Source organism: Somniosus microcephalus, chromosome 29 (genome assembly GCF_052327205.1).
Source record: "Somniosus microcephalus isolate GS21.2 chromosome 29, FLI_Smic_1.0, whole genome shotgun sequence".
Lineage (NCBI taxonomy): Eukaryota > Metazoa > Chordata > Chondrichthyes > Squaliformes > Somniosidae > Somniosus > Somniosus microcephalus.
The window spans coordinates 31,407,491-31,420,919 of NC_141015.1; the positions used below are offsets into that span (position 1 = coordinate 31,407,491).

The 13,429-nt window shown below is 45.2% G+C and overlaps 1 protein-coding gene across 2 annotated transcripts in view; it reads left to right on the plus strand.

Moving 5' to 3' along the window:
- Positions 1 to 5,940: 5,940 nt before the first annotated feature.
- The window catches only part of c29h10orf53 (chromosome 29 C10orf53 homolog), a 41,073-nt gene continuing 33,584 nt past the window's right edge, over positions 5,941 to 13,429 (plus strand). For both annotated transcript variants that reach the window (XM_085970538.1, XM_085970539.1), the window contains exons 1-2: positions 5,941 to 6,132; positions 12,582 to 12,701. In XM_085970538.1, the coding sequence (XP_085826664.1) occupies positions 6,039 to 6,132; positions 12,582 to 12,701 (214 nt within the window). In that variant the 5' untranslated portion in view covers positions 5,941 to 6,038. The remainder of the gene's footprint in view (positions 6,133 to 12,581; positions 12,702 to 13,429) is intronic.

The following is a 13,429-nucleotide window of genomic DNA, read 5'->3' on the forward strand; positions in this document are numbered from 1 at the left end:
GCCTCCAATGCAAGTATATCCTTCCTTAAATAAGGAGACCAAAACTGTACGCAGTACTCCAGGTGTGGTCTCACCAACGCCCTGTACAGTTGTAGCAAGAGAAGCTGTTTTTATCGGGGCTTTTTAAAAATGCTACAGAGAGCAAAACAAAGATTGGGGTTCTCACATGGGGATTACGTAGAACCTGAAATATCATGAACAAACTTTATGGGCAGGATTTTCATTGGGCCGTGGAGGCGGGATTGGAGGCGTGTGGGGGGTTAAAATCGTGAAATCGGGGGGCACAAACCCATCCCGCCCCCAACCTGCCTCCATGCCAGTTTCAAAGGAGGCGGATACCCAACCTGTGCTGGGACCCGCCTACCCGAGGCGGGAAGGAGATTAGTGCCAATTAACTGCCTGTTAACAGGTAGTTAACAGGCAGTTTTTAGCCTAATCCCTATTTTTATCCCTGAAGTGTGGGATTCCCGATGGCTCCAAACCACACCAAGTTAGCGAGGCGGACCGTCGGGCTGAAGGGCTTGGAGGGTTCGAGATGTCCGGTGTTCAGGTGAGTGATGGGTGCATGAGTTCAGAGGTAAGTGTGTTTGGTGTGTGTAAAGTGTTTAAAGAAGTTTTATTTACATTTACTTACCTTTACAGCCTTCCTCCCTTCAGGCCTCGGGAGTCCCTCATCTCACCGGCACAGAAAGCAGAATGGCCGCGAGCTGTCAAAATCTGCAGCATTCAGCTTTCTGTTCTGGAGAGATCTCTAAATCATCCTGAGAGGAAGGAATTAACTTGGAGTACAGATTGTCAGTGTTTGACAGCTTCAAACAGCTGTGAAACGCTGATATTTCATCTGTCGAAAGCTCTCGACAGATGAAATGTCAATCTGTGACGTCACCTGTTGCCGGGTGGCCCTTAATTGGCCTGCTGAGCCCGGTGGGCGGGCTCAACAAGGTCAATCAAGTGAAAATCGCGTGGGTTGGCCACAACTCGCTGGAGGCAGGACTACAACCCCAAAAGTTGTAGTCCCGCCTCCTACACGCCTCCAGTATCAAAATCCAGCCCATAGTTTCTTAAAAACTGTAATTTTTATCATAATGGAGAAATTTGACACTCCACAGAATGAAAATTAGTTTTTCAGGGCCATAACATTTGTTTAACAGTCAATTCGCTGTTAAATCTCCAGTCAAACCCAATTCAACAAGGGTTAACATTTAATGGGGTATTTATCAGCGATACTAGCGCGGTAAAGACGAAGGCCTAGAAATTCACTGGCCTTAGCGCCGCTTTTGAGGCGCTAGAGGGCCTAGCGCCGAAGTTATGGCCAGTTTAGAAATTGACAGGGGCCCTAAATCGGCGTTAGGCCGGTAGCGCTGCGCCGGCACCGATGACGTCATCGGTGTGCGCAGCGTCCCGGTTGCCATGGTAACCCGCCCGAACTCGGAAATTGAGTTGCGGCCGCCTCGCCCGTGGCAGCCGCAAGCAACGTTCTGGCAGAGGTGCCTTACAGAACTTTGCGCCGGCGCATTAAAGGCCCCGCGGCGGCCGGCCGCTTTCCCGCCGGCCGCCTGGCCGCAGCTCCCTCCCCGGACTTCCCCCCCCCCGGACTTCCCCCCACCCCCCCCGGACTTCCCCCCCCCCCCCGGACTTCCCCCCACCCCCCCCCCGGACTTCCCCCCCCCCCGGAACAGAAGCAAGCCCGGCACTTGTCCGAGGTGCCGGGCTCATTTTTAAAAAGATTATCGCGGGCCGCGGCCGGGTGCAGGCAGCTCCTCCTTAACGGAAGGAGGAGGCCTGCACTTCCCGAGCCTGCCGCACCGCAGCGGGCGCCGCAGCGCCGGAATAGCGCCGCAATGCGGCGCGTGGCGCCAGTTTTGAGGCGCTGAGACCCCTCAGTAGCGCCGGCAGCCGTTTGGGCGCGGTGCTACTGAATTTTTGGCGCGTGCAGGGGGACTTAGCGCCGGCACTAACTTCCGGCGCTAAAGCCCTCGCTGCGCCAAAACCGAATTTCTAGGCCGAAGTTTTTGTCAGTTTCACTGATTTCACTGATTGCCGGCTATGGGCGGGGCACAGCACAGTCAGTGTCGGGTCAGTGAATGACTGACCACAACTTCAGGGTGTTAGGATCCGCATGCGCTACATCCTGAAGTTGCGGTCGGTTTCAAAGGGGTAATAACGGCGAACGCTGTTAGTTTGCCGTTATTACCCACCGCAAATTCCGGCCCATTGTTGGGGGAATGCAGATGGATTCTTTAGATTGCCTCTACCCCAGGTGATATCTTCCTTGGGAATGCATTATACTGACACTTGGTGTAAAAAAGGGCAACAACAAAAAACTTTCATTTCCCATCTTTAACATCCTCACCTTGATGAGCATAAACACCCAAACACTGTAAAACACTGTGAAAGCTACTTCATTCCATTATTCCATTCTGATCACTTTCCCTGCCTCTCCCAGCAAAGCAGTTCATTTCCAATCAAAACAATTACACATTTACATTGTTCAATCAATTCAACAACCACTTCTGCAGCGCTCTGATTGGTGGCACTAAGTAATAACAGCAGAGTATGTTAATATTTCAAAAGGTAAGACAGCATTTTGTGCTCAATATTCACTTGCTCATGTCCTGTTCTGGCCTTGTAACTTTATGCTACTTTCACATTGGACTTTTAAGATAATCTTAAACAAATGTTTCCTTTACACTACATTGGGTATTCGTGCCTGGATATGAGAAGTAAACAACTCAAAATCTCAGATTAAATTATGGCTTCAAAATTTTCATTTCGACCAAGGGGAGACTTAATTGAGGTGTTTAAAATTATGAGGGGCCTAGATAGAGTGAATAGGAACAGCCTATTTCCCTTGGCACAGAGGTCAATAACCAGGGGACATGGATTTAAAGTAATTGGTAGAAGGATTAGAGGGGAGTTGAGGAGAACTTTTTTCACCCAGAGGGTGGTGGGGGGTCTGGAACTCACTGCCTGAAAGGGTGGTAGAGGCAGAAACCCTCATTGGATTTAAAAAGTACTTGGATATGCACTTGAAGTGCCGTAACCTACAGGGCTACGGACCAAGAGCTGGAGAGTGGGATTAGGCTGGAGAGCTCTTTTTTGACTGGCACAGATGCGATGGGTTGAATGGCCTCCTTCTGTGCTGTAAATTTCTGTGATTTATTTGTGATTTATCATGGTTTTATAAAGACAAAATTTCACCCAATCAACTGTAATTGCACAGTAGAAATTTTCACTCGGTACAAAATGTGTGTGTGGGGCGGGGGCGGGGGTGGGGCTGTGAATAGTGCAGCCCACCTGCCATCTTTCAAATGACCCTGGAGACAAAGTGCTTTCAACCAAATATTAACATTTCCATATGAATTTATTACTTATATTTACAAATGCATAATATAAGGATGATATATAAGGATAACTGGGAAATTCCAGCATCTCAGCTCTGGATTTCAAAAAGTAGTAATGACTACAGCAAGGATTAAAGAACACAAAACAGATTACATTGAAGGCCACGTCCACTGATCTGTGAAGGGAAGAAAAACAGCTCTCTGCTTATGCTGGTAATAGGGAATAGAAAAAAATGTATTGAACTCTTCTTTGTGGCACATCTTAGAATATTTTTGTAAAAGACTGACATTCATTGCAGTCCAATTTCTGTTTCTGGCATTTTCTGTTTTAACTTAATTAGAAACGGTGAATCATACCATACTGTCATATCAGGCTCAGTTCATTCCAACTTCGGATAATAGATGAAAACTATATTCACATAAGAAATACAAATGGAAACCACTACTGTTAGACATGAAGGCAAGAGATCCATTCAACATGGAACTAAATAACCTGTATACACCACCACTGACCACAGAAATTGAGACACATCTCACAAACAAGACAGCAGTGAGTCCCCTAAACCACTCTAAACTACAACATTGAATATGAGGCACCAATCCATAGGAAAGGCCAACTGGTGCTCTTCTATCAATGGGCTGTAGCACAATGAAACACTTGGGGGGGATTCTGCACTCGTAACAGGTGGTGAAAAAGATAAAAACTCATTACACCATTGATCTCAACAGCCACCAAGGTAGCATGGTGGTTATGTAATCCAGCAGGCCTAGACTAATGATCTGTGAGACATGAGTTCAAATCCCACCACGGCATCTGTGGAATTTAAATTCAGTTAATTAATCTGAAATATGTAATTTACAAAAGAGTTAGGGGTCGATTTGCGGGGTTTCAGGCATGTGGGGGGGGGGAGAAAATCCCGAATTCGGGGGTCCTGACACCATCCCGCCCCATGTAAGTTTCAGGGGCGGCAGGTACCCGCCCCACACTGGGACCCGCTGAAACCAGGTGGGAAGGGATTAGTGCCAATTAACTGCCTGTTAACAGGCAGTTTTTAGCCTAATCCCTATTTTGAGGGGTGTCGTGTGGCTTTCCCGATGGCTCCAAACCACGCCAGGTAGAGCAGGCGGACCGTCGGGCTGAAGGAGTTGGAGGGGTCGCGATGTCGGCGCTCAGGTGAGTGATGGGTGCATGAGTGTAAAGGTAAGTGTGTTTGGTGTGCCTAAAGTGTGTAAAGAACTTTAACTTACCTGTACTTACCTTAACAGCCTTTCTTCCTGTAGCCGTCGGGAGCGCATCACTCAGCCGGCGCTTAAAGCTGAACGGCTGCGATCTGTCAAGTGACAGCCTTCAGCTTTGAGTGCTGCTGAGAGTTCTAAATGAGTCTGCGCAGAGGGACTCATGTCAGAACTCAGACTGTCAGTGTTTCACAGCTTCAAACAGCTGTGAGACACTGATATTTCATCTGTCAGGAAATCTTGACAGATGAAATTGCAGTCTGTGACGTCACCTGTTGCTGGGTGGCCCTTAATTGGCCTGCTGAGCCCGCTGGGCGGGCTCAACAAGGTCAATCAAGGGAAAATCACGTGGATTGGCCGGACGTTGAAGTAGGCGGGTCAAAAACCCGACAAGGGAAGTCCCGCCTTCTTCCCGACAGGTTCCACAAAATCGACCCCTTAGTGTCAGTAATGGTGACCATGAAACTACCGGATTGTTGTAAAAACCCATCTGGTTCACTAATGTCCTTTAGGGAAGGAAATCTGATGTCTTTACCCGGTCTGGCCTATATGTGACTCCAGACCCACAGCAATGTGGTTGACTCTTAACTGCCCTCTGAAATGGCCAAGCGAACCACTCAGTTGTACCAAACCGCTACAAAAAAGTATAACCGCACCATGGGAGTACCTTCACCACACGGACTGCAGCGGTTCAAGAAGGTGGCTCACCACCATCTTCTCAAGGGGCAATTGGGGATGGGCAATAAATGCTGGCCTTGCCAGCGACGCCCAGATCCCGTGAATGAATTTTTTTTAAACTAGAAGAAAAAAAAATTGCATACAAGACACCAAAAAATGTCCAAATTGGGTTGGACGTATGGCAGCAAATCTGCGAAGGGCAGCTTGTGTGTCGAATCCTGCACACAGCAGCTCCTCAGCCTTTATAAACAGTAACGGTATGTATGTATACATAAACACTGGCCCAGTCTCACTGTCCCGGAAAACGACGGGCTAGAAGTAAAATGTAACATAGTTGTGGGATGTGTAGTTACAGCCAAAGTGGTGAAAAATCACAGGGACTTTGTAAAACAAACCATCAAATCATGCTCAACTCAAACTAAAAGTTAACTTTTAAACTAAAAAAACTTTTAAACTAAAAGTTAACTCTCAAACTAAAAGTTAACTTTCAAGCAGCAGTCACTAAAACAAGGTGACTGATCTACCAGGCGGAGTAGTGGAGATGTTGGAACAGATGTCAGGCTGGAAGAGTTCCAGAGGAACCAATGATTTCTCCTTTGTGACTGCTCCCTTTGAAGTTCGCAGCTGACTCTCGCTCCCTCCCCGGAAGTTTATATCAATGTGACTTTCAGCAGTGCGTTCACTTCCTTAGCAACGTTTGTTTTTGTGGTCAGGAGAGAGGCCGGATTTGGAAAGGTTGAGTGAACCCAGGAGCTCTTTGAGTTAGGGACCGCTGTCTTGATGCCGCAGCAGGCGATCGTGACCATTCGCTATGGTCCCTATGAATCGTGCGGGGTGGTGGATTACAGGACCTCCCGGCTGCAGGGGTTGCAGGGTAAGAGAGGGCAGAATCTCAAACCTGGCAAAGCTCTGCCCACCCCAGACCTGGGGCGCGTAAAGCATGGGTGGGATAGTTAGATAAAGTCCAATGGACAAACCTCCCCAAATCAACATAAATCATCAGTCCCGAGGTGGACACTAGCCTATTGTCAGATTATGTTCAAATACTGTTTCCAGTGGCAGAAGGGTCGGTAACCAGAGGACACAGACTTAAAGGTGATTGGCAAAAAAAAGAGGACACTATTTTACACAGCCAGCTGTTGTGATCTGGAATACATTGCCTGAAAGGGCGGTGGAAGCAGATTCAATAGTAACTTTCAAAAGAAAATTGGATAAATGAAGGGAAAATATTTACAGGGCTATGGGGAAAGAGGAGGGGAGTGGGATTAATTGGAAAGCTCTTTCAGAGAGTCGGCACAGGCACAATGGGCCGAATGGCCTCCTGTGCTGTATCATTCTATGATTCCATAGACTTTACCCAAACTTTATCGATTTTGGTAGGATTCCTACACGTGCCAATGGTTTGGGGGGAACCTGCTCCTCAGTAAGAGAGAGATGCCGAGGTATAAATGCATGTTCTTAGACAGAAAATCTGAGAGTTGGAAGATGTGTGAACACAGCAAACAAGAGATCCATACTGGGATCCCCAAAATCAAGGGCTATAAAAATCTAACAGCGCATTATTTATGCTCCACAAGTTTAATGTCAGAACACAGCTGAAATGGCTGCGATAAACTTGGAGTGTGAATCAGGTGTCAAGACCCGAACTGACTGCAAAAGAAACAAGAGTGAGACTAGCGACGCCACAGAGTCTCACTCCGCTCTGTTCAGTTAAGCCTAGACACCGGGTTCAGGCTGCATTTACATTATGATTGCACTGTTGGTCCCAAGTGAAACTATAGCATGAATGCAGCCTTAGACAATGTTCCACCTCTTGTGAAATCATTACTGAAGTCACTTTTAGAGCAATTATATTCGTTGGGTGCAACAGACATGAATTCATATAGTACAGGTTGAGCGTCCGGAATCCGGCAACCCCGGGGCCGAGACCGAGTCGTGTTTCACGAGTGTCCGGACTTTGGAACGCGTTTCTGATGTCCAGAGTCCGGAGACACCCGAGCCCAGGTTGCGATATTTCCGATTTTTCGCAAGCCCCCCTCCCCCGGATGTCTGGATTCCGGAATTCCGGATTTTGGACGCCCAATCTGTATACATTTTAACAGGTTGTATATTATAGGCCTTCAAACTGGGGCCCTAGATCTCCAGGGTCTATGAGGGATCTCAAGAGGCCCCTGTTGGCTTCAGATTTCAATTGGTCTACCACCAAACTGGTTGTGTTGGTTTATTAGCATGTTATTTCTCTCACTCCAGACAAATAAAGCCAAATTTCTGCAATTATAACATCGTTTTACCTTCGGCAGCTGCCACAGTCTTTTGAGTAATTAGGATTGGAGCTTCTGGGAGTGTGCCATTACTTGCAGGGGTTCCCACACAGTAAAGTCTGAAAATCACTGGCGCGTGTGGTACAGACTAATAGCGATTGAACAAAGTAACTTGTGGTGAGGCCCTCCGATGATTGTGCCCAGTGGTGATAGTGTTACACATGGCCAGCTGGAGTCAGTTAAAGGGACAACTTCTTCATAAAAAGATTCAACAATCTATTTTTGTTTGCAGTGCATTGTACAATGACAAATTACATTTTGTAAATCACTGCATTAGTAGCACCGGTCATTTAAAAAAAAGTTGATCTTAGGCTGTGGGCAACATAAATATTTATTACTCATCAATAGTTACGCTGAGGCCATTAAGAGTCACAAGTATACAATGTTGCGAAGAATAGTGGAAGGCCAGAGGATTGGGAAATTTTTTTAAACCAGCAAAGGACAACTAAAAAAATGATAAAGAGAGAGAAGATAGCTTATGAGACTAAGCTAGCAAGAAATATAAAAACAGAGTAAGAGCTTCTACAGGTATATAAAAAGGAAGAGAGTAGCTAAAGTAAACATTGGTCCCCTAGAGGATGAATCTGAGGAATGAATAATGGGAAACAGGGAAATGGCGGAGACTTTGAACAAATATTTTGCATCGGTCTTCACGGTAAAAGACACTAAAAGCATTCCAATAATGGATAAACAAGGGGATATTGGGGTGGGGGGGACTTAAAACAATCACTATCACTAGAGAGAAAGTACTAGGCAAACTAATGGGACTAAAGGTGGACAAGTCCCCTGGACCCGATGGCCTGCATCCTAAAGTTTTAAAAGAGGTGGCTGCAGAGATAGTGGATGCATTGGTTGTAATCTACCAAAATTCCCTGGATTCTGGAGAGGTCCCAGCGAACTGGAAAACTGCAAATGTAACGCCCCTATTTAAGAAAGGAGGGAGACAGAAAGCAGGCAATCATCGACCAGTTAGCCTAACATCTGTCATTGGGAAAATGCTGGAGTCCATCATTAAGGAAGTGGTAGCAGGACATTTAGAAAATCATAATATAGTCAAGCAGAGTCAGTATGGCTTTATGAAAGGGAAATCATGTTTGACAAATTTGCTGGAGTTCTTTGAGGATGTAACGAGCAGGGTGGATAAAGGGGAACCAGTAGATGTGGTGTATCTGGATTTCCAGAAGGCATTCGATAAGGTGCCACATAAAAGATTACTACACAAGATAAGAGCTCATGGGGTTGGGGGTAATATATTAGCATGGATAGAGGATTGGCTAACTAACAGAAAACAGAGAGTCGGGATAAATGGGTCATTTTCAGGTTGGCAAACTGTAACTAGTGGGGTGCCGCAGGGATCAGTTCTGAGGACTCAACTATTTATAATCTATATTAATGACTTGGATGAAGGGACTGAGTGTAATGTAGCCAAATTTGCTGATGATGCAAAGATAGGTGGGAAAGCAAATTGTGTGGAGGACGCAAAATATCTCCAAATGGATATAGACAGGCTAAGTGAGTGGGCAAAAATCTGGCAGATGGAGTTTAATGTGGGAAAATGCGAGGTTATCCACTTTGGTAGGAAAAATAAAAAAGCAAATGATTATTTAAATGGGGAGAGAGTACAAAATGCTGAGATACAGAGGGATCTGGGGGTCCTAGTACATGAATCACAAAAAGTTAGCATGCAGGTACAGCAAGTAATTAGGAAGGCAAATGGAGTGTTGGCGTTTATTGAAAAGGGAATGGAATATAAAAGTAGGGAAGTCCTGTTACAACTGTACAGGGCATTGGTGAGACCACACCTGGAGTACTGCGTACAGTTTTGGTCTCCTTATTTAAGGAAGGATATACTTGCATTGGAGGCAGTTCAGAGAAGGTTCACGAGGTTGATTCCGGAGATGAAGGGGTTGTCTTATGAAGAAAGGTTGAGCGGGTTGGGCCTATACTCATTGGAGTTTAGAAGAATGAGAGGGGATCTTATTGAAACATATAAGATTCTGAAGGGACTTGACAGGGTAGATGCAGAGAGGACGTTTCCGCTCATGGGGGATTCTAGAACTAGGGGGCATAATTTCAGAGTAAGGGGGCACCCATTTAAATAGGAAATAAGGAGGAATTTCTTCTCTCAGAGGGTCGTGAATCTTTGGAATTCTCTTCCCCAGAGAGCTGTGGAGGCTGGGTCATTGAGTATATTTAAGGTGGAGATAGACAGATTTTTGAACAATAAGGGAGTCGAGGGTTATGGGGAGCGGGCAGGGAAGTGGAGTTGAAGCCAAGATCAGATCAGCCATGATCTTATTGAATGACGGAGCAGGCTCGAGGGGCCAAATGGCCTCCTCCTGCTCCTACGTCTTATGTTCTTATGTAAGTAGGCCAGACCAGTTAGGATGGCAGATTTGCGAGCCAGTTGGATTTTTAACATAAATCCAGCAGCTCCTGCGATCATTTTTTCCCAGTGGTAGATTTATAGTATTCAGTTTCACAACTTGCCAGAGGTTTTGAACTCATTAACACTTGGGTTGCTCATCCAGAACCTTAACCACTAGGCTACCTTATGCACTCATGATGACAAAAAGCGGTTGGGTTTCTACGCAAATCAGCTTTCATGGTTACTTTTCTGCGCCAGGTTTATTGAATGCAATTTTACAATTTAAACTCACGAGCACTGGGTTGCTAGTCCCGCACCATTACCACCAGGCTACCATCTCAAGAGTAAAGTGACAGCCTTGGCTTGGTGGTAGCACTCTTGCTTCTGGGTCAGATGATGGTGGGTTTGGACCCCACTCCAGAGACTTGAGCACATAATCTATACTGACAGTTCAGTGTAGCACTGAGGAAGTGTTGCAGATGCCTCCTTTTGGATGAGATATTAAATTGAGGGCCAGTCTCCTCTCTCAGGTGGACATAAAAGATCCCACGGGACTAGTTAAGAAGAGCAGGTGAGTTTCCCCAAGTATCCTGGCCAATATTTATCCCTCAACCAACATCACTAAAACAGATTCTCCAATCATCTATCTCATTGTTGTTTGCAGGAACTTGCTGTGAGCAAATTGGTTTATTGGCTGGATACTTTCTCTAACTAAATTAGTCCTTTATTTACTGAATACTGCTGCAACTTTAAATTTATTTATTTCAGCTTTATTCCCTAAACTGTTTTTTTTTATAGCTTTGTCAGCTCTAAATGTACTGTACTCCAAAATATATCTCAAGACTACTGAAGCTTAATTCATACTTACTTCTGGGGGAAAAAAATCTTTTGTAATTGCCGGTGCATATATTCTCTAGGCTTCGGTATTCCAGCACTTTTTTTTATCCATCGATATCTTGTCTACCTGTGGTTCCTGAGTGGTCTCTCACTTTTGATTTGATGTAATTTTTACAACACAGTAAAGTTTAATTTAATGACATTTATCTAAATTCTGTATTGTTGGTGTATGAGAGTTCTGCTCAGTAAAGACAAACTGGGGGTGATTGGCAGCGAGGAGACTGTTGCCAAAATTTCTGAATGGTTTGGAATTTTTCTGGGGAAACCACGTGTGTAATGGGGGCAATTTTAACCTCACCCGCCCATCGGGAAATACATGGGGCTGGATTTTCATTGGGCCGTAGAGTCAGGATTGGAGGCGTGTGGGGGTTTAAAATCCCAAAATCGGGGGTCCCGACCCCATCCCGCCCCCAACCCGCCTCCATGCCAGTTTCAAAGGAGGCGGGTACCCACCCCGCACTGGGACCCGCGTCCCCGAGGCAGGAAGGGGATTAGTGCCAATTAACTGCCTGTTAACAGGTAGTTAACGGGCAGTTTTTAGCCTAATCCCTATTTTCATTGTTGAAATGTGGGATTGCCGATGGCTCCAAACCATGCCAAGTTAGCGAGGTGGGCCGTCGGGATGAAGGGCTTGGAGGGATCGAGATGTCCAGTGTTCAGGTGAGTGATGGGTGCATGAGTGCAGAGGTAAGTGTGTTTGGTCTCTGTAAAGTGTTTAAAGAAGTTCTACTAACCTTTACTTACCTTTACAGCCTTCCTTCCTTCGGGTCTTGGGAGTCCCTCATCTCACCGGCACAGAAAGCAGAATGGCCGCCAGCTGTCAAAATCTGCAGCCTCTGCTTTCTGTTCCGGGGAGATCTCTAAATCATCCTGAGAGGAAGGAATTAACCTGGAGTAAAGATTGTCAGTGTTTGACAGCTTCAAACAGCTGTGAAACTCTGATTTCATCTGTCAAAAGGTCTTGACAGATTAAATTTCAATCTGTGACGTCACCTGGTGCCGGGTGGCCCTTAATTGGCCTGCTGAGCCCGCTGGACGGGCTCAACAAGGTCAATCAAGTCTAAATCGCGTGGGTTGGCTAGAACTCGATGGAGGCGGGACTACAACCCCGAAATTTGTAGTCCCGCCTCCTACCCGCCTCCTCAATGAAAATCCAGCCCGTGGGATTGGGTGCAATGCTGGATTTACACCTCATTCGATTTTACTCTCCACTGAAGTCAATAGAGTTAGGTTAGCATTACCCCCAGTAAGTCACATGAAAATGTTCCGTTTTTAAAGAAAGAGATACATAGTTTAAGAGGGCGTAATACTCAGGGATCAATATTTATCAGCTGACCCCGTGTGGTGTTGTTTATTGATGGTCTTGACCTTGGACTATGGTTGTCAAATTTTGCTGCTCATCAGTCTCTTAAAGGCACAGGGATTCCCCGTGGAGAAGTTGGGTAAAAATGGTACTTGAGCTAATTAAAGCTTAATTATTTCTTCCCTTCCAAACTGGCAGCTGCTTGCCTTCTTTTCTTCTTAGCTCAACATTCACTCCAGGCTAAATCAAGGTCAGAAAACTGCAGTAAATAATTGTTTCCTTCTCTTACTTTTTGTTTGAAGATTTTTACATTAGAATTTGTTGGTGTTTTATAAAAAGTAGGATGTCTGAAGTGTAATGGTTGCAGTAGGACGGATGTCCTCCAACCGTTTCAATAGATAAATAGATTTAATTGGGTGCTCCCTCTTTTGAAGCTATTCTGGAGGCCAATGGTCACCACTGGATCCAAGAACAATATCTGGACTGGAACAGCGTGGAACTTATCGTGAAAGGGGAGTCTGTCTTCAAATGTAAAATAACAGATCTTGATTTTGGTAAGCAATTCTCAATTATTTTATGCGTAACACCATAATGAGAAATTTAGACCAACAAAATATATTTAGCATCTTCTATTTTCAGAGAATTAACCAGGAGAGTTCTGGGGACTGACTGGAGTTAGACAGTAGTTCAAACAGTTGTACCTGAATTATGCAAACAGGAGGCCATTTATTTGGAATCTGTTTTCCTCTCTCCCCTTCCCTGCAATCACTCGACTTTTCCTAGTCTAAACGTTGTGACGTGCTGTTGTGGTTCCACACAACCCTGTTAATATTGGGCCTGAATTGGCCTCTTGTGGCTCTCTTCAGCTTAACCTTGTCAAGACTCATCATGATATTTCCTGTCTTCAATTATGTAGCTCGATGCTACTGTTGACTGGCTTAGGGTTAGCTCAGATGTTTGACTCTAACAAACTTGGACTTAAGTTTTTTATTTTTCCAATATTGCCGATGTGCAGTATCTAACACAAACTGCTTTTTAAAAAAAATTTCCACTTCTATATGTATTTTTGCCTGCGTTCCTCCCTCACATATTGCCTCCAATTCAATATGTCAAAAAATAAAGCTTCAAGAAATACTGTATATTTATGTAATGGGCAGTGTCTTTGCAGGAGTGATGTAATTAATAGCACAAGCTTAAAGCATTTGAAGGCAAATCAGATTTTAGCTAAATGCCAAAGTGCCTTTCCCTCATCAATCAAGCACTGGGTTCACAATTGAACATT